We start from the raw sequence: 25,800 nt of genomic DNA on the forward strand, positions 1-25,800 counted from the left end.
CACTGTTTCTCTGCATTCTTTCTCAAGGTACCTCACCCACTCCAGGTGGACCAGGAAGGTATACGTTGGAACAGCGAACATACAATTGTCCCACTAACCCAAGATGGCAACTGCAAGTGTACGTTTGCCCACTCACATCTCCCTTGGTATCTGCAGCGTCTCCTCCTCGTCTCTCCTTCTCCCACCTCCTCCCACATTGCAATTAGGCCGAAATAACAAAGCACATTGCGATTTTGCAAATGAAGCAATCTTTTAAAGGCCAATAGGTCATAGGATAATGGTTGACAGATGGGAAGTTGTATAACCTCCCCGCAAACAAATCGTGGAGGGTGCTCAAGGAAGAGCAGGCATTGCATAACCTCTGCACAAGCTTTTCGTGCAAACAAATCGGGGTGAATGATGGTCAATCAACAGGTTGCCTGGAAGCTGCCCAAGACTTTGCAAACATACACCCAAGTTTCTGGAGGTTTGAGAATGAGCAGGCAAATGTTTGCTGAAAGTTCAGAAACCTCTCGGAGCGGCTGGGCGCAGGAGGGTCCTTTACCTCGAAGGGAACCTCAGCCTCTTCCCCTTCTTCGCCATTTTCTTCACCTTCTTCTCCTTCGTTGATGTGGCAACTCTGGAGTCCAGGGGACCAAAGGATAAGAGGGATGAGCACATGAATACAGAGCCCCATCCCGCATCGGAACTAGCGACAGGCTCTGTCACAGAACCTCAGAGCTCTTTGCGGCTTACTCTAGAGTCAGCTCTTGATTCAATAAACCTGTTGCCCCCCTAACCAGCTGCTGTGGGCCTCTTTGAGAGGCAAACATGGCTCACTAACCTGCATTTGTCCACAGGGGGACTTGGCAAAAGTAATCTCTGAGCAACACGTCGGCTTTTCTGATACTAGCACAGCAACCTTCCTCAACCTGGTGCCCTCTAAATGTTTTGGGCCACAACACACATCAGTCCCAGCCAGCAAGTGCTCTTACATTTTCTCCCATATTTTCTGCATGCCAGATTACATGTTAAAGGCACAGGAGTAGTATCAATAAAAAGGAGTGGCAGACAGCACAACGATCTTCAGTCCTCCTTCTGAGGCCACTAATGTGCCATACAATTAAAGCATACCATTTCCGACAGTCATGGCTTCCACCCAAAGAATCCTGGGAATTGTAGTTTCTTAAGGGTGTTGGAAACTGCTATTCGCCTTACAGAGGTACAATTCCCAGGCAGATTTAACCATCAACCCCTCTTCCCAGGGAACTATGGGAATTGCAGTTCTGTGAGGGAAATAGGGGGCCTCCTCTCAGGACCCTCAGCAAACCACAGCTCCCAGAATTCTTCCAGGAATTTTGGCTGTTTAAAGTGGTGTAATAGCGCTTTAACTGAATGGTGTGGCTGTGGTCTGGGAACGATCACGCATTACATCTTTCTCTTTCTTTCTTTCAGAGAAAAGACAGATTAAAATGGCTGAAAATGGTGACCCAGGGCATAGTGGCCTGTCTCTCACCTTTGCCATGATGTCAGCATACGCCATGTACAGATAATCTTCGTCCAGTTTGCTGAAACGAAACAGAGGAGGCTCAGGTTCTACGTGCTGAAACCGGCCTCTCCATAACGCTTGCTCCCAGTATTTTTATTTATTTTATTGTGCTTTTAAATAATAATAATAATAATAATACTGCAGACAGAGAAGAGCACCTCACAGTTACTAATCCAAAATCATAATGCAAAGATGTGACTCACATTATGAACTAAGGAGAATAATGAACATGGCCCCCACAGCATAACTAGACTGTCGACCTTTTGACAAACTTGTTTCCATGCAACAGATTTGCTCTTGTTCGGACACAGGCATTATTTCTGTGATTCCAAATTCTAAAGAACCATTCTGGCTGGGCGTGGTGGAGAGAGATCCTTTTTTTTTGTGGAGGCAGGTATCAATGTCTCCTAGCTACGATAGCTATGCTCTGCCCCCACGGATGGGGGCAGCAATGCTTCTGAATATGTTGCTGGAAGCCACAGAAAGGGAGAGTGTTCCTGTCTTGGGTCCCGTTTGCCAGCTGCTGACGGGCATCTGGTTGAGAACAGGATGCTGGACTAGATGGGCCATTGGCCTGATCCAGCAGGCTCTTCTGATGTTCTTAATGCTCTGACTCAATATAAGGCAGCTTCCTTTGTCCCTAGCCTCTTTATCCCGTGCCCAGCTAAAAACTCCAACCTGGCTCCGATCCCACACATGGCACCTTGCCTGCAACTCACCTCTTCTCGGTCAGTGCTGTCCTGCTGAAATGCAGGATGAGCTGATGCAAAGGATCCGGCTTCTTTTCTGCCTCCTCCTCTTCTTCCTCTTCCTCCTCCCCTGGTTTCTACATCCCATCCACCGGCAAGAACGAAAGGAAAACAGTGTTAGAGGTTAGCATGGGGCACAGGGGCAGCTGTCCCCTGGAGTGTACGGGATTCCTGATGCTATGACAGGGAGGTGGGTGGGTGGGGAGAAAACCATAGAAAAGCCTCTTCCTGGGAGACAACAGAAAAGGGAAGCCCCCAGGGCATAGCACCTGGTGTGCATTTATATATATATATATATATATATATATATATATATATATATATCGGTTGGAAACATGGGAAGACTAGAAAACTTAGTGGCTCATTCCACACCCAGCTCAGCACCTCTCTTGTTCTCCCTCCTAGGAAGGGGATTCTAGACCCAATGATGTCTCTTCTTGTCATTCCTGCTATTAAACCGAAGCCAGAACACTGCTCTTTGCTGCCAATGAGTCAGGCGTATAGAGGACTCCCACCACAGAGCTGCAAAGTGGTACATGCCCCCCCCCTGCATGTGTGCGTGCGTGAGTGCATGCGCACGCGCACGCACTCACACACGGCATCCAGCTTTCCATTTAATGCTACAACTTCAGGCTGTACACAGCATTTGGTTCCCAATATTTCCCCAGGACTCACAGACAGATCGTCAATCATCCTGTCTTCAAAGGGGTGCTCTTCGGTAAGGATCCAGGACAGCTTGTAGCTCTCCAAGTACATGTTGCAAGCCCGGTGCCTGGAAAGCAGATGGGGCGGGGCAGGTCAGCCATTAGCCCAGCTCTGCCTTACCATGCTTGCGAGATCACTTTACCCCATATATGCCCCCTTGACTACTTTAATCTGGGGAAGAGGCGCTGCTACAGGTGCCACGTAACACCCCTTCCACACTTGTAAGAAATCGATCTTCTGATGTGGCAGTCCCCGCACTTCGGAACTCCCTGCCTATTGACGTCAGGCAGGTACTTTCACTGTACTCCTTTCCGTGCCCGCTAAAAACATTTTTTGTTTAGGCAAGGCTATCCAGGCATGTAGAATGCTGACATGGGATAGCTCAGTCAATAGAGAATGAGACTCTCAACCTCAGGGCCATGGGTTCGAGCCCCACGTTGGGCAAAGAGATGACCCTTGTGATCTTTTCTATGATTCTATGTGGGTTTTCAGCTTATCGTTGATTTTAATTATTTTTAAAAAATGTTTCAGAGGGATGTTTTCCTTTTTTTTTTACTGGTGACGTCATCGCCCTCCTCTTTCCGTAAACCGCTTTGGGGGTTTTTATTGCAATGCAGCGGCATATGAATCTTATGGAATGGATAAATAATTCCCTCCCCACCCCATGGCAGAGCTAGCTAGCGGTCCCAGCAATTAAGTGCCTGTGGGGTCACAGAGACCTCCCGGACCCACAGCTGGGATGCCGGAGGGTTTGCGTGGATCGAGCCAAATACAACTCAAACAAGCTGGAGCTCAAAACCTCCCCTGATCACCTCAACTCACCTGGGCAGGTTGTAGAGGGGCGTCATGCGGAAGCAGGCCACCACGGCTCGCCGCCGTTGCTTGGAGAGCAGCTTGTGCCACACGGCCTTCTTTGACTTGTAAGGATGCTCCGTCTGCGGGGTGTGTACAAATCTCACTGGGGTTGGAGGGCCGGGAGACTCCTCCAATCATTTCCCACCTACTTTTCCTGACCTGGCATCCTCCCCCTTTTCCAGCGTGCTTCCTCCCTCTGACCCCTTGTCTGCGAGGGATCTCATGAACGTGGCTGGAGGCTTCAGGGCAGAAAATCGTTTGCAGGTGTCTACTAGGGCACACCTGCGCTGCCTGCAGAAGGCCCCAGCTTCAATCTCTGGGCATCTCCAGGTAGGGCTGGGGAGGTCCCATGCCTGAAACCTGGGACAGCAACTGCAGGCCAGTGTAGATGTCACCGAGCTGAATAGATTCACAGTGAGGCAGCTTTCTATACTCCTGTTCCACCCATGTCAGATCTGAGGAGGCAATTCCAAGTGCACTAGTGTTAACTAGAGAGCCCCAAAGGGAACTGAACTGTCTTCTGCAGCTATCCTTTCAAGCTGTAGATGTTTTAATGAACTGCTCTGTAGGGAGCCCTCCGTTTAACAGAACAGCAGAAGTGATGGCAACCCGTTAAAAGCTGAAGGCCCTTACCAAGGTGAGCCTCCTTAACAGTTGCCTAGATCACCTGCTGGTTAAAACTGGCCATATTCTTCTGCCTGCTAAACCCAGCTTGCCAGCTTCATCTGCCTGTACCTGCTCCAGGTGGTAGAGCACAGCCGAAACCTCCTGAACCCGTTTGACAATCTTCTCCGGATTGTTGCAGTCCTCGGCTTTGCCAGACATCTCCTTGTAAAGGGCCATCTGCCAGCGCATGGAGGAGGAGTTCTCACACTGCAAGGGGGGGGGAGGAAATGGGAGTCACTGCAGTTGAGAAAGACGGGTGCCCCTCATTCAGGGTAAGGAGGCCTGACTTGCTCCCTCACTAGTCTGGGAGGTGTTATTTTGAACTTGCAAAGATCTCATTCCTCACGCATCCTTGTGACACTCACCTTGCCCTGGAGGTGCAGGTTGTTGTTGAGGAATTCACGTACCTCCTCATCCGTGTCTTTCTGTAGAGAGATTGAAAGAGAGAGGAGGCCTTCACATGAGCAAACGAGAGTGGCAACAGTCACGCCTGATATTATTTGGCAACAAGTACCTGTGATCTGTACTGTGCACACAAGCTTATTGTACTATACTATTTTACTATTTTTATTTTTATTTTTATTATTATTTATTAATGACTACATTTATATCCAACCTTTCGTCCAAATAAGAGGGTTATTCTTGCCTGCTGCCCGGTTGGCACTGACCCGAGACAGAGCCTTCTCGGTGGTGGCTCCCTGTCTGCGGAATGCTGCCCCAGGTGAAGTGCACCTGCCTCCCTCAGTACAGAAGAAAGTTAAAAACATTCCTACTTACCCAGGCATTTAATGGCTGAGAGATACTGGCCACGGCAACCATGAAATTAATAACTGTGAGGGTAATGTGATTGTTTTTAAATGTTCCCTGATGTTCTAAATGTGTCTTAATTTTTTTTGATGTTTTCAAGTACAGTGGTACCTCTGGTTATGAACTTAATTCGTTCCGGAAGTCCGTTCTTAAGCTGAAACTGTTCTTATCCTGAGGCGCCCTTTCACTAATGGGGTCTCCCGCTGTGAGCATGCCTCTGGCGCACGATTTCCGTTCGCATCCTGGGGCAAAGTTCTCAACCAGGACCAGCTACTTCCGTGTTAGCGGAGCTCATAACCAGAAACGTTCCTAACCAGAGGTACCACTGTATGTTTTTATTCAATTTTAAATTGTACTTTAAAAAATATTTTTGCTGTTTGCTACCCTGGGCTCCATTGGGATTAAGGGCGGGATGCAGTTTGGAAACTAATACATATACAGGTGAAACTCAAAAAATTAGAAAATCGTGGAAAAGTCCATTTTTGTAAGCAATTGTTTTCATTAGCTACTGGAGTTTAATATATGAGATAGACTCATGACATGCAAAGCGAGATATTTCAAGCCTTTGCTTGTTATAATTGTGATGATTATTGCATGCAGCTGATGAAAACCCCAAAGTTGAAATTGTTAATTTGGGGTTCTCACATATTTCTCCCCCCCCCTTTTTAAAGTATTCTAACTCCCCTTCCTCCAGCAGTGGCAAGAAAGGTGACCATTGGCCCCATTAGCGTTGGGAGACTTGGAACACCCACTTCATACTTGCTGTGCTTGTGAAGAACTTATATTCTTGATGCATCGTGTTGAGTATATAGAATTATGAACTGAAGAAGCTGTAGCGAAACCCGCTTAACATCTGGAATACAGGTCTTCTGATCTATTGTACCATTTTCGCCGAGGGACGGTGAGGAGGTGCCTGTCTGCGACCACCCTCACGTATGACCCCTGCCTCTACATATGGCTTTGTGACGAATCCTTTCTTGCGACCGTTCCCTCTTATATGACTTTGCACGTCCAGTTGAGAACTGTCTGCAGCACGTTTTATTTGCACTGCGCTATGACACCATCAGGCTCCCTAGAAAAGACCCTGGTGTTGGGAAATATGGAGGGCACAAGGAGAAGGGGACGACAGAGGACGAGATGGTTGGACAGTGTTCTCGAAGCGATTAGCATGAGTTTGGCCAAATGCGGGAGGCAGTGGAAGATAGGCGTGCCTGGCGTGCTCTGGTCCATGGGGTCACGAAGAGTCGGACACGACTGAACGACTGAACAACAACACGACACCATTATTATATATATTATTGGCAGAGTTGTGCCACTAGTTGACTATTTGTTTATAAGTATCTCCAGGCCATGACATGCACGCCGCACTTTAGTGTGTTTAACTGAGTAAAATTGTTCTTTGTATTTGCAAGCCGGTTTGGTGTTTTGGTTTTGTTGCATTATAATCGTTATAACACCTAATACTTTTTTTTTGTATACCACATAAATTATTCCCTGCAGCAGCTCCCATGCCCTACCCCCCCCCCAACCTTCTCACCAGGGCATAGCGTATCTTGGCCAAGTTTATCAGCTCCTGGTCTGTGGGGGAGCACATGTTCAGGCCGATGGGGAGCATCTTCTTGAGTGTGGCCACGATGAGAGACGTCTGCACGGAATAGCGGTCCCCCCGCCTCTTCTTCTTGGTCCGCTCCTGGTCCGAGCCACCCGACTGGGAGGAAGGTTAGGAGAGGGAGACAAGGGGAGTTAACACTGTGCAGGGAGTTGTGGCAGGGGGGAACTGGCCACTCGGGCTATCCTACGGCATGCCAAGAGATCAGCTGGGCAAAAGCTTTGCTTTACGGCCAAGCGCCGCTCTGAGGAGGTTCAGTGAGGTTTGGGAGGGTGGGGTCTTTTCGTGGATGGCAGGCTAAAGGCTCCAATGACGGGCGAGTGTTTTCCTTCGCAAGAAGAGAAGAGGAAGAAGAGCCCTCAGCAACGGCCAACGTTGTTCCTCACACAAAGGCACTCCATGGGGGTAGACGTCCTTTGAGGTCTGCTCCAAATGTAAAGGTAAAGGGACCCCTGACCATCAGGTCCAGTCATGTCCGACTCTGGGGTTGTGAGCTCATCTCGCTCTATAGGCCGAGGGAGCCGGCGCTTGTCCGCAGCCAGCTTCCGGGTCATGTGGCCAGCATGACTAAGCCGCTTCTGGCGAAACAGAGCAGCGCATGGAAACGCCATTTACCTTCCCACCGGAGTGGTACCTATTTTTATCTACTTGCACTTTGACGTGCTTTCGAACTGTTAGGTGGGCAGGAGCAGGGACCGAGCAACGGGAGCTCACCCCGTCGCGGGGATTCGAACTGCCGACCTTCTGATTAGCAAGCCCCAGGCTCTGTGGTTTAACCCACAGCGCCACCTGGGTCCCTGTGCTCCAAATGTAGGAAGTTCTTTTTTACATGGAATCTTTAAACGGGGATGGGGTCGGGGGGGGGGGTGTTGGAGCAAAAATACGTCCATTGTTACTTCTGAGGTGTTCTGCCAGGAGTGCATGGATCAAAAACCCGCAAGCATGCACCAGCTTCTTGATCCATAAACTGGAGACGAAATAAAAGAAAATGCTCACACCGGGTGACTTCAGAAGCAGCAATGCACGTGGTTTTCACACTGCATGAGAGCCATCCTCATGTACGGAAAACGCCTTGTACGAATCAGCCTTATGGGGATGAGAAGGAGGCACTGGGATACGAAGTGGTGGTGGTGGTGGTGAGTCTGGGATCCAGCGCATGGCAGTGTAGACTGGGAGGACGGCTGAGGGTTGTGTTGTGTGTAAGAGATCCAGCAATGTGTAATTAGAGGCACAGGAGGGAGAAGGGGTTCAGTGGGAGGGCTTCGAATGGATCCAGGCAGTACCAGAAGAGAACAGTGCAAGCGACTGGGTCGCACACAGCTTTCCCAAACCTCGTGCCCTTCGGATGTTTTGGATTACAACTCCCATCAGCCCCAGAACAGGGATGATGGGAGTTGCACTCCAAAAAGGCTGGGGAAGGCTGGTCTCAGGTGTATAAGGCAAAGATGGCGTAGTAAGCAGGAGACAGATTTTGGAATCTCACTGATGAAGACAGGCAGGGCTGGAGAAGAGTGGGGAGAAGGGTGGAACTTGCATGAAATGGAGCAGCCGCCATCCCCACCCCTGGAAAGGTAAAGTGAACCGAGACACCCTTGTCTCCTTCCTCGCCATGCCTTTGCCCTACGACATTCCGCTGTGCAAAAGAGCCTTTCTAACCTCTACACATAACCGCACACAGAGACACACAGCACCGTTGGCAGCCAAGACACATAACCTGCCACGTGTGGCGTCGCGGGCACCCCCTCCCACGTGGTGGCAGGGCAGCAGGTGGTGGCAAAGGGTGTCACAACAACTGGATTATGGGATCCGGGATCCAGAAGGTACGGGAGGGGAAGAGAGATGGCAAATAGGGGAAACCCCGGAGTACATGGGTCATAGCTGTCAACCCTCCCTGCTGTTTCCCAATGCTATAATAAGGGAATTTCCCACAAAAAGGGGAAAGGTTGACAGCTATGACATGGGTCCAGGTTAGGGGACAGAGATCTGCGTATGGCCCAATGCATGCTGGGAGAGGAAGAAGGCTTCCCGAAATGAGCAAATGGAAGTTGTTGGGTTTTTTTTTATAGGAAGGGGCCACTTGAGGTCAAAGGCTTTAGGACAGTCTGGCCTGGGAGATGAATGATGTGACTCTGGAAGCAGGGGCACCCCCCCCCCCGAAATATGGCATCTTGTCCAATAACATGATGGGAGCTTGGTCCCGCCAACGGAGGGCACTTGGTGGCTCGTCAGTGCCAACCCATCGGATGCATGATGCGTTGCTGCCACAGCCACAGAAAGCCACTGCGTTCTTGCCATCCTCCATGCAGCCGCGAACCCTTCCTTCTCTCCCGGCATCCCTGTTTATATTGAGATGGTTCTCTCCCAGGAGGAGGGAGGGGAGGGTTGCGGCAGAGATGCGCACTGCACCATGCTGTCTCCACAGGATCCCACCCCTCCCCAAAAAAGAAACCCCGACAACAACAACAAAAGGGGTGGCGGAACATCCGTTATTTCGCTAACCTGGCCTTCTCCAGACTAAACTCAACACAGGAGAGGGGAGAAGAGGGAGACAAGACAGAAGAGGAGAAAGAGAAGGTTAGACGAAGTGGCAAACTCCCCTCCCTCTCACACAAACAACCGGCAAAGAATTCAGGGAAGGTCCAAGAAGGTGCAAAGCTGTCCACCAGCATCTTTCTTCTCCCCACTGCCCTGCCCAAACCGAGCAATCCAAAGAGCGAGAAAGCTGCTGTGTACAGTAAGAGGCCCAGGCCCGAGCCTTGGGCAGAATTTGGCTGTCATGGAATCTTCCCACTCTTCTGTGTTTCTGTTTTTCCAAAAGAAGAGAACCAGGTTTCTAGTTCTCCCTGTTCACAAGAGGAAGGAAAGCATGCAGGCAGGTCTGTTGAGGGATCCTTGAGCAGGACATCCGGATGGTTAAGTGGAGGGGCTCTCTGGTGCCCCCCCCAATACCGTCAACCCATGGTGTCCTCCCTCCCCACCTCACCCCAGCCTACCCCACCCTCCTAGATCTCCCAACACAAAAGCTGCTCTTTGGGCCCAGGCTTCCTGCATGCTACAAAGAGATAAGAACTGAATTGTGCAAGCGTGGGGTGGGCGAGGAAGCGCACGACTGATGGTTCAAAGAGCAGGATCTTAGGTGGCAGCCAGGTTTAAAGGGTGGGGGTGGCAGGCCCTCTCAGAGGCAGCCTGTGGCAGATTGTGGTGCAGCTGGAGATGGGGTGGTGATGGTGATGGGATGCATTTGGCTGAGGTGTGGGGGGGTGGTGGTCCACTTCAACATACAGTAGGTACCCCACAAAGGAAAGGAAAAGACAGTTTTAATAATGTTGTTCAACTATTATCACCATTATTTATTAAATCTGTACACTGCCCATCATCCGAAGATCACAGGGCGGTTCACAACATAAAAATCATTTGCGCAGGTCTTTCTCGTCCTAAGCGCCTCACACAGATCACCCCACCAATCCACACAACAGCCCTGCAAGGCAGGCAGGAATGATTACTGGCACGTTAGGGGGAGGTGGGACTGGGACTGAGCAATAAGGGTTTGCCTAAGGGCATCTAATAATCTCATGGCTGTGCTGGGGACTCCCTGTTCCACAGGAAGTCAACCCTTGCCGGCTGCACTAGGGCAGCCAATCAGGGACTTTCGGTTGAAACAGAACCCAGAGGTTGCCGCTTCAAAGGTTTGTCTGGGCTCCCCTTTCGGGGGTGATAGCCTGGCTCCAGGCAGGGGGAGACCCTCCATCACTGGTGGCAAGCACCCCTCTTCCACACCCCAGCCCTCCTCTCACCTTGGACATTTTGCTCTTGCTGTCGGCTGTCAGGAAGGACATGTTGTTGATTTCGTTCTGCACTACGAAGTTCTGCTCTTCCCGTTTGAAGTTCTGGGGCATGGGAAGGAAGAACAGATGAGCCACATTTCGTGGGAGATGCTCTCGCGCGTCTCCATCAGCACCCATGCAACCACACACGCCCCTCTGCCGAAAAGGCGACTCACGTGTGACTTGGACCAGTAAATGAACACCTCCCCGACCATCCGGAACAGCTCCTCGGCATCTGAGTTCGGTTCCGTCAACCAGTTGGCCCTGTAGATTAAAAAAGAGCTGTCAGTAGATACCACCTTCCCACTTCCATAGCTAATGGGGCATATTCAGGGTACATTAAAAAAAACAACTACACACAACCCAACTAATTTAAGGTATGGTATTAGATTATCTCCCCTTTTTCTCCCATCCCTGTAATTGGACAATCTGCAAGGCAAGTCATCACTGGATGGTGCAGTTATCTAGAGATAAGCATTTGGAAGGGAAAGTCTGCCTGCAGCTTGCGTGTGTGGTATTTGAAAGAGGCAGAAACACCAGGCACCTTACTCGTTGCACTGCTGGAGCGCTTCTCAGACAGACCGAGACATTATTAGCTCAATCTCTGCTGTGCTGCAGTGCCACCCCCTGTGGTGGCCAGAGCTGGAACTCTGTGATTGGAGGAACCAAAGGAGCCTCGCCAACTCGCTTGCTCCAAGCCGTGCTGTTCAGTCTGAGTAACTGTGATATGGAGCAACAGCGCAGGCTGCTTGCCCTGGAGCCCATCTTTGGCTACGTTCCTGCCTCTGAACTCGTGGTTCTCATTTACCCAACCTGGTACCTGACCGTTGGAGTGACAATTGATGACCTCCTTCTACCAGTCCACAATAGAAAGTGTCCTCTCGTATTGTATCACAGTGTGGTACGCTGGCTTGACAGCCACGGACAGAAAGTCTTTACAGAGGATGGTGAACACAGCACATGATTATCATGGGCTGTCCCCTGAGCCCGCTAGATGACATCGCAAGGGATCGTTGCCTTAGGAGAGCAAGAAAAATTCTCAGGGACGATTCACACCCTGGCCAGCACCTCTTTAATCTTCTGCCCTCGGGCAGGAGATATAGAAGTATAATCAGTCGCACCAACAGGCTAAAAAACAGTTTCTATCTGTGGGCTGTTAGGCTGCTGAACGGAAAATAATATACTGCAACTGACTTTCGGGGTTGGTGTGTTGTGTGACAAGCACACAGAGTGCAATGAGATTGAGTGTTTGGTGGGGGAGGGAGGCTTGGTTAATTTCATTGTACACAGGTTGTACATTGACAATAAAGGTATTATTATTATTATTATTATTATTATTATTATTATTATTATTCCTAGCGGAATTTATGTGAGGACTAGACTGATGTTCAAGCAACACAGCAGTAAAGTTCAAGGACCCAGGGATGTGTGGAGCAGGGTGGTGAGGGGTGAAGCCTGGGAAGAGGGGGTGTGGCCTGGGGAGAGGGCCAGAGAGAGAGAGAGAGACCGACCTGGAGGCCACATTTGGCCCATGGGCCCAAGGTTCCCCACCTCTGTTGCAAACCTGTGTTGCATGCAAGCATTAACACCCTGTGCAAAATCCAAAGTACCTGCTGTTGTCAACGTAGCGGATGAGCAGCGGGTATAGGGCGTAGAGATCGCGGCAGAGCACAGAGAACTCGTCCCTGATCAGCAGCTCGGCGTCTTCTGACTCGGTCTTCGCCTCCAGCCGCAGCTGGTCCTCCTCGGCCACCACTTTCCCGGAGCGCTTCTTCAGCTTCTCCATGGTTGGAATGAAATGGGAGCGGAGCAGTTCCGGCTTGGCCTTGCTGACGATGGGCTGAGCGAAGACTACGTGGGAAAGAAATTAAGAAGAGGGGGCTTCGGGTGAGAAAAAGTGCCTCAAATCCCACACCCTCCCTGTTCTCTGACCCTCCGTACCTGCCAACCGCTTCATCCAGGAAGCTTCATCGATGCCCAGGTTGTTGACGATGATCTTCAGGATGTTGCCCAGCAAGGTGTTGAGTTGGTCGGAGGTCACATCCGTGCACCAGGGCCCCTGGGGGTTGGTTTCAGGGCCCCGCTCCCACCAGCGGGGCAAGTAGTTGCAGAGCATCGGCAGGGTGACCTCGATCACATGGGGCATCTCAGTGTAGCGGGCCCCTGATTCCGCCAGCCCGCTGATATCCTTCATCAGCTTGTCCAGGACAGGGATGTCTGGGCACATCTCCTCCACGCGGTTTGGAAGGCCTAGGACTGGGGATGCAAAGGGGGAGGGCATGAAACCCATGGACTGGGAACAGAGGAGGTGCAAAATGACCCACACATTCAAGGAAAGGCAGGTGGAAAGGGGCACTCACTTGCTCGCTCCCTGGGTGATTTGGTAGTGTAAACGGAGAAGGGGTTGTATTCGTTGAGGTGAGGCTCCAGGAAGGCCACGGGCATTGCTGCTGCCAGCCGTGCCAAGCATTCACCAAGTTGCGGGCGTTGCCTGCAGAGTTGGAGGAGACAGACAAGGAGAAGTGAGAGGCACTGAAAGTGGAAGGTGCTCTTTGTTTCCACTGCATAGCCCTGCTCATCCCACAATGGGTGATTCGGGTTCCGAATTATGCCCCCCCCCCCGATTGTGTGAACTTCGGTGGTGGGCTCTACCTCCTCTTGGCAAAAGTAGCGCCCCCCCCTCCCCCAATTGCGCACAAACCCCTTGCTCCAAGATTCTCATGGCAATGCACTCACCTCTCCACATAAGGGTTTTTGGTAGTGCCCAAGGAATAGATGCTGCATAGAGTTCGGTAGCAGGACACCTGCACGTCATCCACTGGTGGGACACACAGAAAAATGGGTGTTGGCTTCAGGACCAGATTCATACGGCTTCTCCTCCATACAGTTCTCTGTTGTCAGAGATACGAAGCTCTTGTTTCCCCAACATCATCGCCTCGGATGTATCCTGGGGTTCGGCCAAGACCACCAGGCCCCTCAACACCACTTCTGCTACACCCCAAAAAACTGGGTGGAGGGAAGTCTGTGTTTTTATGTATTTTCTGGTGTGTTCTTTTTATTTTATTTTTTTCCTTTTGTGTAATTTGTTATTTTTTTCTTTTTTTGCTTGTGATATTGTTTGGTTTTTGTTACTGCAATTCAATAAAGGATTAATATTTTTAAAATAAAAACACAAATAGGCTCCATTTGCACTAGGGATGGTCAAACCTGTCCTTTTCAATTTCTCAGTTTTCAATGAAGCACATTTCCCCAACAAAATAATTTTTTCCCCTTCCAGTAGCACCTTAGAGACCAACTAAGTTTGTTCTTGTTATGAGCTTTCGTGTGCATGCACACTTCTTCAGATACACTGAAACAGAAGTCACCAGACCCCTCCCCACTCTCTCACTATATATAAGGGTCTGGTGACTTCTGTTTCAGTGTATCTGAAGAAGTGTGCATGCACACGAAAGCTCATACCAATAACAAACTTAGTTGGTCTCTAAGGTACTAATGGAAGGAAAAAAATTTATTTTGTTTCGACTACGGCAGACCAACACGGCTACCTACCTGTAACTAGAACTATGGATTTCCCCAACAGTTTGCAATTATTATTATTTCTCCAAGTATTTATTAGTGTTGGTTTCTCCTAATACATGCAGTTTTCTATGCCATTAGGCTTCGTGTATTCTTTTTTTTCTAAAACTTCCCCGTTAATAAAATGCTGCGTCTTCTTTTGTATGTCATTTTCACTGATACATGGATCTTTGTGCGTTCTTTCCCCTCATATACATATTTGGGCACACGATAATTGTTTGAGAAGCCGCTTCGCAAAATTTGAAGCTGTGCGAATTTCAAAGGGTAGCCACGTTTCGGTTTCGGGTGTTGTTTTGAGGAGCGCGAAACAGCTAGGTTTCCGTCAAACTGCAGAGTGAACTAGATTTCTTCCTCACCCCTAATTCACCATCCTTGCCCTGGTGTGATCAGTGTAGCCTACGCAGCTCATTCAAGGCCTGGTTGCATTGCTAACAGCATCCAACCTATCCAAGCCTATCCATGACTGGAAGCCCAGCTCCACCCACTCATCCCCCCCCCCCCGCTGCCTCAAACGTTTGCTCACAGATGACGTCATCCCCAAACTGGTGCTGGGCGATGTGCTCGAAGATGGAGGTGAGCACCGGCAGCAGGACCACGGTGGTGTAAGTGATGTTCTGGCCCACGCCCTTGACCTGGGTGCGGGACTGCGACACCTTGCCCAGCTTGAGGTTCTCCACCATCTTCTCAATGTCGTCTGAGGCCCCTTCAAAGAAAGAGCGCAGGCCGGCCTTCACAATCTCAGGCCCCGATTTCATCACTGTCCTGCAGGGAGAAGGTGCCTGGATCAGATTTGCACAGGGTTACGAGCGAGGAGGCCCTACATACTGCCTCATTAAGAGTAGCAACGTTCAGTTGGGTTTATTATTCAGTAATAATATGATAAATAAATAACAAAAAACAACCCACACAAATGTGTCCCCAGCTGTAATCAGGCAGTGTAGTAAACACTTCTCAACTCCCAGACAAACGCAGGAAGAAGCACTTGAACTTACCGGCACACAAAAATGTATAGTTAGATCGTACGTTAAGAGAATCATTTGCCCCTCAACCCAGTACGTCCTCCCAGAGATGCCCATGTTCACCGGGTGGCCTGCATGATGCTCTCTTTGTGTGACATATGTATCAAAGCAAGACCAAACGCCAATAAAGCCATCAGTCTCTGTCCTCAGTTTCTCCATCAACACTGTTTGCCACAATTATTACTTTTTACATTTATTATCATTATGGTTTGTCCTGCCTTCCCTCCCAAGGAAGCCCAGGGCAGCAAACACATCCATCACAAGCAATTTTTAAAAGCATTCTAAAAAAAAACCCATTCAACACATTCTAAAAACAGGTATAGTTAAAAACATCTAAAGCAGTTGCAGTTTGAAAAATCTTTATATTTATATATGTGTGTGTGTGTGTGTGTGTTACATAAGAAACATATATATACACACACACACACACACACACATTATATATATATATATATATATATATATATATATATATATATATATATATATATATATTACATAAGAAACATAACCAATCAAACATTTAACAGGAGAGGAAAGAATATCACAAAATCTAGACCATAAACAACTGAACGTCATTGGAAACAAAAATAACAAGAGGCAAACTCTGCAGAACACATTTTGGTGAATGCAGATACACAGTATTTAAAGTCATCCATTCACACAAAACAGAGAGGGGAGGCAATCTTCTGTGAGCCATGCATCTTTATGGTCTTCTCCGCAGGTGTGCACATCTGAGGGGTTATTTGGGATTATTACTCACCTGGCATCCAAAGAGCGAGCAAGTATGTGCAGGCAGTTAACCACAGCAGCAGCATCCGTCCCTGGATGGAGACAGAAGACCCAGATTTAGGGCCTGGGTTCAGGAAAATGGGCTAGAAGCACAGGCAAGAGAAATACAGCATCACGGGTGGTGGGAGGAGCAGAAAGGCAGCAGCTTTGTTCACGGCTGAGGTAGCACAGGGTGAGGGAAGTCAGGGTGCAGGAGGGAGAGAAGACTCGTGGGTGCAAAAAAGAACCCCCACTGAGCCGACAAGAGGGGGGAGAAGTGAAGAGGAGAGGAGGCCGAGACCACCTGCCCACCCCAGGACAGGAGCAGAAGAAGGATGCAGCTTACCAAAGAGAGAGACCCGGTGCCTGACTAGGGCTGCCAGTTTGCAGAAAAGGCTGGAAGGCGGAAAAGAGAGAGAGGTAGAAGGAGAGAATGAAAGAGATTGTTGGGAAGAGGAGTGCACATCGATGGGGAAGAGGGGTGGGCGGACGTGGGCCTTGGAGCCTCGGTGAGGCAGCTTGGAGAGGAAGGTGTACATGCCTCTACCTTCCTACATTCATGCACACAAAACCCATACGCCCGGCCAGCAGAAGAATGCAAGAGGCAGAATTCAGAGCTAAGGATCTGTTCACAAAACCATAACCATTTGTTGCACATTGCAAAGAGTTGGTTTTCCCTGGGAAAGTGACGGAGCAAATGGAAAACTGCTTGCACTCCTGCTTCCTAGGCATGGGACAAGTGCAGACGAGTTCTCCGAGGAGCTTGACACACAACTCCCCCCCCCCCAAAAAAAACAGGTGTTCCCAAGTCTCAAGAAAAAAATATTACATACATGTGCACAAAGACATGTGGCCTGAAATTAATTTTGGGAGGGATGGGCTTAGGAGTTTCCAAGCAGAAACATTTGATTTGCAAAAAAATTGACTTCATATCCTCTCTGCTTGATGGTTCCTCTCCCTTTCCCTCAACAAAATTCCCAGTCATGGATGCCGTTGGATCCAGGCTGTTGAGAGGGTTAATGGGTAAATACAATGTTCAAATTTAGAAATTCTATTTGTAAATTATTATTGCCTTATAGTTAATACACAAGGCTTCCTCTCTCCTAAAAAACAACAACAAACCAAAACACCTCCAAAGTGTTATATTTCAAAGCAGAAATCTGCAAATATTTGAAATTTCAAAAGGAGTCTAATTCTGGCAAACTTTGCATTTGCAAAAAGTTTCATCTCAGCTCTAACAAGAGCCATTTTTCACACATTACTGGCTAGCAAACGTTGGTTTGAACATCTTCTCACAGAGAACCACTGCATATCTGCATAACAAGCATATTTGCAAACACAAGTTTGTCCCCACTTGTCGTTTGCACCTTGCGCTTCTTCAGGGTCCCACCTAAGACATCCAACTTGGAAGTGTAACCCAGGCTTCCTCAACCTCGGCCCTCCAGATGTTTTGAGACTACAATTCCCATCATCCCTGACCACGGGTCCTGCTAGCTAGGGATCATGGGAGTTGTAGGCCAAAAACATCTGGAGGGCCGAGGTTGAGGAAGCCTGGTGTAACCCTTTGTACACACTCACACACACAGACAAGCACCCAGTCCTTTCTGGCGTTTCCTAGGTACTCACCTGGTTATCATCTCCTTCTCCTTGTTGGAGGCATGGCCCCCGCTGCCTAGGACTTTGGCCGGTGTGGACAAGAAGTAGAGGCAGTGATTGGTGAAGTACTGGTTGATGAGGGGCAGCAGGATCTGAAAGGGGAGCATAAATATTAAATAAGATGACGTGCAGGTTTGTGATGTATTTTGGGCCAGGTTTAAACTCAAGAACGTCTGCTAGGACAAAGAGGCGTTCACCTCTCTCCTCCCCACTGGTTTGGGGTGGCGGTGGTTGGAATTACCCCCAGAACAGCACAGGGCAGAGGGAGAGAGGGGAATCGTTCCATCGGGCAAGCAGAAACGCTTGTGCTGATGAGTCCACCTCCTTAGCATTACATCAGATTCCTCCCCATGTACAGTGGTACCTCTGGTTATGAACGAGATCCGTTCTGAAGCCCCATTCGTAACCTGAAAGGTCCACACCCTGAAGCGGTGCTTCTGCGCATGCACGTGACGTCATTTTGCGCGTCTGCGCATGCGTGAACCGCCGAACCTGGAAGTAACCCATTCCGGTACTTCCGGGTTCGGCGCATTCGTAACCTGTGACGAACGCAACACGCAGCAAGGTACGACTGTACTTGCTTTTCAAAGGTCATTTCGTTGTTGGTTTTTATGCCATTCACTGCCACGATATGAAGAGGGAAACGTCAAAAACGAGGTAGTGAATAAATGCGATTGTTTATGTGACGTTTGCAGGTTTAAATTGAAACAATAGCGGACACAATTTGTATTCGCTTTTGTGCTTTCCGTTCCCGACCTCTGGCGTGTGGGATGTAAAAACCTATTGCAGTCAAATACAACATTCCTACAATCCACATGCTGGGGAATGTTTTGTATCACTCAGGAGAAAACGTGCTAGTTCCTCCTGAGCTGGGACACACTTCCTTTGCATATGACTTAGTGTGGGTGTGGCCTGTTCTTGGACAGAGGAGCACACGGCCTCCATGTTCTGCTCTTCTTCTCCTCCATTTTGTGTTCCTGAGTTAGGAGAAGTGACTGTTGAGTCGCAGTCACTTGAGACTATTTCCCTTATGGGATACTTCACATAGTTAGATGTGGTTCTGTAAATTAGGTCTGCCCTCAGGGATCTTATTGTGAACTGGATGATTGTAAGTAAACTAGTTTTATGCTAACTTTAATCAGATGGCCGTGTCTATTCTTTTAGGAGGGTTATAAAAATGGATCGTACCAGGAATCCTAAATAGTGAGGCTCAGACGAGCCTGCAACTAGCTAACCACTGTGTAATTTAAAAGGGGGATTGTTTAACAACTCTGCTAAGTTATAGAACTTGCTAACGCAAGTTAGGAAGGATATCATAAAATAATACAGTGGTACCTCGGTTTACAGACCCAATCCATTCCGGGGTGCCATTCGCACCCCGAAAAGTCCAAGCGGCGATATCGCACATGCGCCTCCCATCCTAACCAGCACCAAGGCAAAGAGGAAGAGAGAAAGGTCGACTTACTTTGGCAAAGAACTTGATCTCTTGTTCATGGGGGGATTTCTCTACCCGGCCACTGCTTACCACGGCATCTGAAGCAGGAAGAATCCCAGTGAGTTCCACCAAGGTGTGAGAAGTGGGAGGGATAAGGCACACTCACATGCAACAAATACACACACATGTCCCTGCCCCTGAGCAATTGAGAAAGGAGCTGGCAATCCGTAGAAGACCTGATTTGCCATTTGTTGCAATTAAAGAGTGTGTGTTTTTCTAGGGAAAGCAGTGGAGGCAGGGGAACCACGTGGACATAGACCTTTGCCTAGAAAGCACAGGGCAAGAGGTAAGTGTGGATGAGCCCAAAGCTTCAAAACAGAATGCAAAGCAGACTCACACTTCCCAACCGCATTTGACAAAGCGAATCCAGGTGTCCTTACTCCTATACACTAACTTGCTTTAACCGCTGTCAGGAAACCCCCCTCCCCACGGCAGGTAGCATCCCGGGATCGTTTGCAGTATAGAGAACCACCCCCTTTGTTCACCAGTTCGTCATCCCCCTCCTCAGGAGGAACCAACCATTCCTCCAGTGGGGAGGGGGAGTTGGAGGCAGGAAGTCGGCGCAGGGGCTGTGAAGGGATCGCAGAGCCTGAGCACCAAGGGGGAAGCGGGGAACAGGGACAGGTTCCCGCGCCCCGAGTTCGCAGACAAGAAAGACGTGGAAGGGGGAGGCGGGGGTTCAGAATCCCGCGCCTCTTTTGCTGGACAAAGAACCGGAAGGGTTCATTCCCGGACTCTGCGGAGGGATGAGATGGACGTTTGAACTTTTGCTCCACTGTAAATATCTGCACAATAAAGAACTTAGTTTTTAGAAGTTCTGCGTTCGGCTGATTTCTCATGAGCAACCACTGAACGTCCTTACAACCGCTGTCCGCTTCCCAGAACTGAGAATAGAACCCTGGAGTTCTGGCTCAACTGGCTATGCTGCAATACCTGGAGAGTCAATTCCCATCCTAAGTGAGTTGAAACGGCTCATTCTAAAGCTCCCTTCTTCCCCACCCACAGGGTCTCTGGAGGTCTGGAGCGCTACAGGGGTCAGTGTGCAGCTCCTCACAGGTTCCGGAGGAAGCTACTGGGGGGGGGGCATATTCACAGCTCCTTTACCCAGGTGGGCGACAAACTCCTGAGAGATGTCCATCCACTTCAGCAGCTGTTGCAAGAACCCATAGGCAAACCGCTTCTCAATGGACGATGTGTCCAGTTCCATGTCCTTCAACCCCCTGTGAGAAATAAACAGAATGCGGAGATAGTGAGACAGGTTTTTGCTGGTACTCTCGAGCAGCCTCTCTCCACCGTGGGTCCCCAGATGTTGTTGGACTACTACTCCCATCATCCCTGACTGCTGGCCCTTCTCACTACAGATGATAGGAGTTGTAGCACAACAACATCCGGGGACCCTAGAGATGCCAGGTTTTCAAAAGACGCAAAGCAGAATGTGTTTGTGTGTGCGTGGGTGCATATATTTCTGCTTTCTTTCTTTTTTAAATGTTGGAGCTATTAAAGTCTGTTCCATCACTATTTTCTTAATGGATATTTTAGACCATTTTATGTAAACTACTTAAGGGATTTTAAAAAAATTAAAATTACAAAGCAGCATATAAATTTTGGTAAATAAAATAAATAAAGCAGATAATTGCTAGGGGTGCTGTGAAATCCTTCCTGACCCTCCTCCCCTATAATGAGTTGCAAAAAGGGACTGTCTGCAGTGAAATCCTAAACTGGTTTTTATTATTGTTGTTATTTAATAATTTCAACCAGATCATACATTAGTAAGTATAGGGATTTAAATGTTACCACCGATACCTTGAACTTGACCCAGTAGCAGACTGGCAGCTAGCGCAAATCCCACAAGCAGGGTGGTTATCCCTAGAGCAGGCATCCCCAAACTCGTCCCTCCAGCTGTTTTGGGACTACAACTCCCACCATCCCTAGCTAACAGGACCAGTGGTCAGGGATGATGGGAGTTGTAGTCCCAAAAACAGCTGGAGGGACGAGTTTGGGGATGCCTGCCCTAGAGCACGTAGCGTATGTTCCCTCATCTCTTTCCTTTTTTATACAGAACATGTGATCAGTGTGTGTGTGTGTGCGCATGTGTGTGTGCACGAGCTCGCACACCCACCCACCCCACCCCACCTCACCCCACCCCCTTCCAGGCTCACCTTGTCACTGCATAGCCATTAAGCTGGAGGAATTTGAGCAACTCCTGGGCCTTTTCTCTGTCTCGGGCCTTCTCCTTGGCCGTCAGCGTATCATAAGGCACCAGCAAGGGATGGGTGCCACCCCCTGGGGGGGGGAGAGAAAGAGGTAGCATGAAGCCTGCTGGGAGGGGGGGGAAAGGAGAGAGAACAACGGCACCCAATAAAATGAAAGGCAAAAAAAGAGGAGAAGATGCAGAGGCTCACCTTTGGCTTCCAGTTCCAGCTTCTTCTTGCGCCCCCAGGTGTTGTGGTAGTTCTCAGCCAGCTGCTCTGCCATGGCCTGTGGAGAGAGACCAGTGGTGGGGAGAGGAGAAGAAGGGGTCAAAAGCGACAGAAATTATATATTTGGGTTAGTTATGATGACTGAGGAATTTTCCTACTCTGCTTTGTGCTTACTCACCTGCAGTTCCCTGGAAAGGGTCACTCCAGACAGCTCAACGGGCTGGGGGTTGTAGCCATGGCTGGGGTCATAGGTCTAAGGGGGGGACACATAAGAACAATGACCGCTGACATTCACTGGACGCCACTGCTTTCCCCACACCACCATCGCTTCCATCCCCGACTCCTTTCTCTTGCGCTAGGTCAAATTTTCCGGATGCCCCTCTCCCGCATGAATGCTGGAAGCTGCCTTAGACGACTGGTCCATCTAGCTCAGCATTGTCAACATGGACTTAAAGCAGCTCTCCAGGGCTTCAGCCAGAGATCCTTCCTCGCCTTACGTGGAGATGTTGCTGGGGATTGAATCTGGGATCTTCTGCATGCAAAGCAAGTGGCGGGGAACAGGGCCCAGGAGAAGCTATTACCAATCTTCCTGCTTTTAATGCACAAGCCTGAAATCCCTTCCTAGAGCTGGATGAAAATACCAAGTTTATTGGCTTCAAGCTTCCCTTTGCTCTGCTCTACCACGGAAAGCTCTCCGTGTGGGGAAATGGGGCAGAGAAAGGAAGAACCCACAAGCTCCCACTTCCAGCCCCTCCCTGACCACACATCATACACAAAGGCACATAACAAATCCCTGTTAGCTGGGTTTTTTTTTTTTTACTCAAGCCTCTGTTGGCTGTTTTTCACTCAGTATCGTTCTCCCCACCAGCTGCTTTTGCAGTAAGTAGCAAAAGGACAAGAAACCTCCTTGTGAACCTCTCAGGATCAAAAATAGTAGGGAAGGAGATTTTGACTAGGGAAAAAGGAAAGGGGGTTAAGAACCCACAGAACCCTCTCAAAATTGTGGCCTCCCAAGGGACTTTTCATTATTACTATTTTTTAAAGTATTCAGAGCAAGAAACATGTAATATTTTCCCTTAGTTCCAACCCCCAGGTGTTCTTTCCCCTCCTACGACACATCGGAACAAACCTGGGTTGTTTGTGAGATCTTGCGGGACTTTTTCTTCTCGGTCTTCTCCTCTTCGCCCTCCCGGGCCTTCTCAACAGTCCACTCCCAAGCGATCATGGCCTTCAGAGACTCCTTGATGGGCCAGCGGTAAATTTCCTTATCCTACAGAAAGGAAATGTGATGTTAAATTTTGGACAGAGAAGGAAAGAAAGGACTATGGCGAAGAATTACCGTATTTACTCAAATCTAATGCTCACCTTTTTTTAATCCAAATTATGTTGTGAAAATTAAGGTCCACGTTAGATTCGATGGCGTATTAAAGGTAAAGGGACCCCTGACCGTTAGGTCAAGTCGCGGACGACTCTGGGGTTGCGGCACTCATCTCGCTTTACTGGCCGAGGGAGCCGGCGTACAGGTTCCGGGTCATGTGGGCAGCATGGCTAAGCCGCTTCTGGCGAACCAGAGCAGAGCACGGAAACGCTGTTTACCTTCCCGCCAGAGCGGTACCTATTTATCTACTTGCACTTTGACGTGCTTTCAGACTGCTAGGTTGGCAGGAGCTGGGACCGAGCAACGGGAGCTCACCCTGTTGCGGGGATTTGAACCGCTGACCTTCTGATCGGCAAGCCCTAGGCTCCATGGTTTAACCAACAGCGCCACCCGCGTCCCTCAATGGTGTATTAGACTCGAGTAAATACGGTAAGCTGTGGTGCCCCGTTATATCCTGAGAAGACTATTATGGTCCAATCTGGCCACATAAGGGGAGAGCTCTCTAACAAGGTGATTGATAGCCAACTGAATATTTCTAAGTCAAATCTCCACCCCCACTCCACCTCTTCCCCCCCTTTCTTCCTAATGCAGTGTTTTTCAACCACTGTTCCACGGCACACTAGTGTGCCGTGAGATGTTGCCTGGTGTGCCGTGGGAAAATTACTTTATATATAGTCAATATAGGCACAGAGTTAAATTTTTTAACATTTTCTAATGGTGGTGTGCCTCGTGATTTTTTTCATGAAACAAGTGTGCCTTTGCCTAAAAAAGGTTGAAAAACACTGTCCTAATGTAACAATAATGTCTCAACAAATGAAACTGATCTGTAAAAAATGTAACTTAAAAAAGGAGCCATTGCACATACTTTTGTAAACCAAGAAAATCTTTAATAAAAACACATTAAAAGAAGAGAAGAAGTAGTGTTTGGATTTGATATCCCGCTTTATCACTACCCGAAGGAGTCTCAAAGCGGCTAACATTCTCCTTTCCCTTCCTCCCCCACAACAAACCCTCTGTGAGGCGAGTGGGGCTGAGAGACTTCAGAGAAGTGTGACTAGCCCAAGGTCACCCGGCAGCTGCACGTGGAGGAGCGGAGACACGAACCCAGTTCACCAGATTACAAGTCTACCGCTCTTAACCGCTACACCACACTGCAAGCAAGAAATCCAATTTTCACCTCTTCATATTAAAGTGTTGTAACATTCCTAATCTTGTAACCAGCTGGATTCCTGACATTTTAATGATACAAAATATTCATCTGCTACCTGAATAATTATTTCTGCTTTAAATTGCTTTCTCTCCCCCCCTTCACCCAAGAAGGTTTCGTCTGATGGACAGAGCCAAAATCCTATTCTAAAGATGCATTTTCTTTCGGTCAGAAATTCTAAATTTCAGATTCAGATGGTCTGCCAAGCGTCAGAATCCTGCGACATTTGCCTTTAGCTTGCAACTGGACTCAGGAGTCAAATGGATCTTCCCGGCTTCTACAGGGTGCAATATTTACCTTTTCCGAGAAGGTTTTGTAAGGGCGCAGCATGGGGTTGGTCTTGGCCTCTTCGTCGACCACCTCCCCAAACGACCAGTTATTCTGAATCTGCAAGTGGGAGATCAAATGGTGTCATATCCTGCGAGCTGGTCTTTGACCTTAATAAGTTACTATTACTGGTGTCATGTCCATTTCTTTCCAAGCAGAGGGAAGCAGAGAGCCTCATCTTCCTGGAGCTGAAGGTGTGGGGGGGGGAGGGGCTGGGGGTCACTTGGAGGCTCCTTACCTTGTCAAAGGCCCACTTCTCATGGGTATACTCAGCATACTTGTTGATGAAAGAGTCCAGCCTCTCAGGAATGATGACGCTACAAGAAAGAACGTTTTCATCAGATGCAAGGCTGGGCAGTTACAGGGGAGAAGTGACTGGCAGGAGCAGTGCCCATACCCGGCCCTGCAATGTTGAATCATTCCTGCCCACTCTCAGCGCTGGATTCTGCAGCCTGGAATGAATCCAGGGGAGGAAGGAAATACTGAAGGAGTTGGAGGGTGTTTTTAGCAGGGAGCGGAAAGGCTAAATCCCTCTTTTCTTCCTTCAATCTTTCCCTAATAGTGCCTCGCCTGTCCCCGCACTGGCAGTACAGCAGCAGGCCTGCTAACGTTTACGTTTATCTTTATCATGCCACAGATCCAGTGGCATCCAGTCCAACCCCCTGCCAAGCAGGAAACACCATCAAAGCATTCCTGACAGATGGCTGTCAAGCCTCCGCTTAAAGACCTCCAAAGAAGGAGACTCCACCACACTCCTTGTTCGACAGTGGAATTTGCTGCCAACAGCCCTGTGAGGTAGGTCAGGCCTGAGAGATGATGACTAGCTTGAGCTTCGCGGCCAAACGGGGATTTGAATCGGCATCCTGACCACTACGCCACGTGCGTCCTTCTGCACTGAGAAGGAGAGGCTCTTAAACATGACTCACTTGAGGGTCTCCACAGGCTTGGGGTCGAAGTTGCCCTCAGCATCCACGGACGCCTTCTTCTCTGTCTTGGATGAGTAGCTGGCATCCACGTAGTCAGGGGGGAGGGCCCCCGCAATGGCACACAGGCAGGGCATGGCAAGCTTGTACAGGTCAGGGTCAAATTTCTGGGCACCGCAAAGGAGAGAAGCAGCGGTAGTGTGAAGTGGCAGACAGAAAAGAAGAAGACCCACATTCCTGGCCATTTCCCACCCTCAACTGAGTTGCTCTTGGCAGTAACCCCTG

The 25,800-nt window shown here is 49.1% G+C and overlaps 1 protein-coding gene across 7 annotated transcripts in view; it reads right to left on the minus strand.

The window, feature by feature from the left end:
* Positions 1-25,800, minus strand: part of RYR1 (ryanodine receptor 1) — a 158,827-nt gene that overhangs the window by 41,597 nt on the left and 91,430 nt on the right. For 5 of the 7 annotated variants that reach the window (XM_033158479.1, XM_033158476.1, XM_033158475.1 and 2 more), the window contains 28 exons: positions 25,519-25,682; positions 24,831-24,909; positions 24,563-24,652; positions 22,810-22,950; positions 21,859-21,933; positions 21,663-21,738; positions 21,420-21,543; positions 20,365-20,480; positions 19,231-19,298; positions 17,736-17,857; positions 16,456-16,505; positions 16,102-16,162; positions 14,843-15,081; positions 13,480-13,561; positions 13,104-13,234; positions 12,685-12,999; positions 12,354-12,594; positions 10,920-11,007; positions 10,714-10,806; positions 9,419-9,433; positions 6,848-7,018; positions 4,869-4,928; positions 4,573-4,710; positions 3,805-3,917; positions 2,953-3,049; positions 2,248-2,354; positions 1,496-1,547; positions 545-619 (listed from right to left, as the gene is read on the minus strand). In XM_033158479.1, the coding sequence (XP_033014370.1) occupies positions 545-619; positions 1,496-1,547; positions 2,248-2,354; positions 2,953-3,049; positions 3,805-3,917; positions 4,573-4,710; positions 4,869-4,928; positions 6,848-7,018; positions 9,419-9,433; positions 10,714-10,806; positions 10,920-11,007; positions 12,354-12,594; positions 12,685-12,999; positions 13,104-13,234; positions 13,480-13,561; positions 14,843-15,081; positions 16,102-16,162; positions 16,456-16,505; positions 17,736-17,857; positions 19,231-19,298; positions 20,365-20,480; positions 21,420-21,543; positions 21,663-21,738; positions 21,859-21,933; positions 22,810-22,950; positions 24,563-24,652; positions 24,831-24,909; positions 25,519-25,682 (3,183 nt within the window). The remainder of the gene's footprint in view (positions 1-544; positions 620-1,495; positions 1,548-2,247; positions 2,355-2,952; positions 3,050-3,804; positions 3,918-4,572; positions 4,711-4,868; positions 4,929-6,847; positions 7,019-9,418; positions 9,434-10,713; positions 10,807-10,919; positions 11,008-12,353; positions 12,595-12,684; positions 13,000-13,103; positions 13,235-13,479; positions 13,562-14,842; positions 15,082-16,101; positions 16,163-16,455; positions 16,506-17,735; positions 17,858-19,230; positions 19,299-20,364; positions 20,481-21,419; positions 21,544-21,662; positions 21,739-21,858; positions 21,934-22,809; positions 22,951-24,562; positions 24,653-24,830; positions 24,910-25,518; positions 25,683-25,800) is intronic. The other 2 variants (XM_033158477.1, XM_033158474.1) reach the window with 1 other exon arrangement.

Source organism: Lacerta agilis, chromosome 8 (assembly GCF_009819535.1).
Source record: "Lacerta agilis isolate rLacAgi1 chromosome 8, rLacAgi1.pri, whole genome shotgun sequence".
In the NCBI taxonomy this organism is placed as follows: domain Eukaryota; kingdom Metazoa; phylum Chordata; class Lepidosauria; order Squamata; family Lacertidae; genus Lacerta; species Lacerta agilis.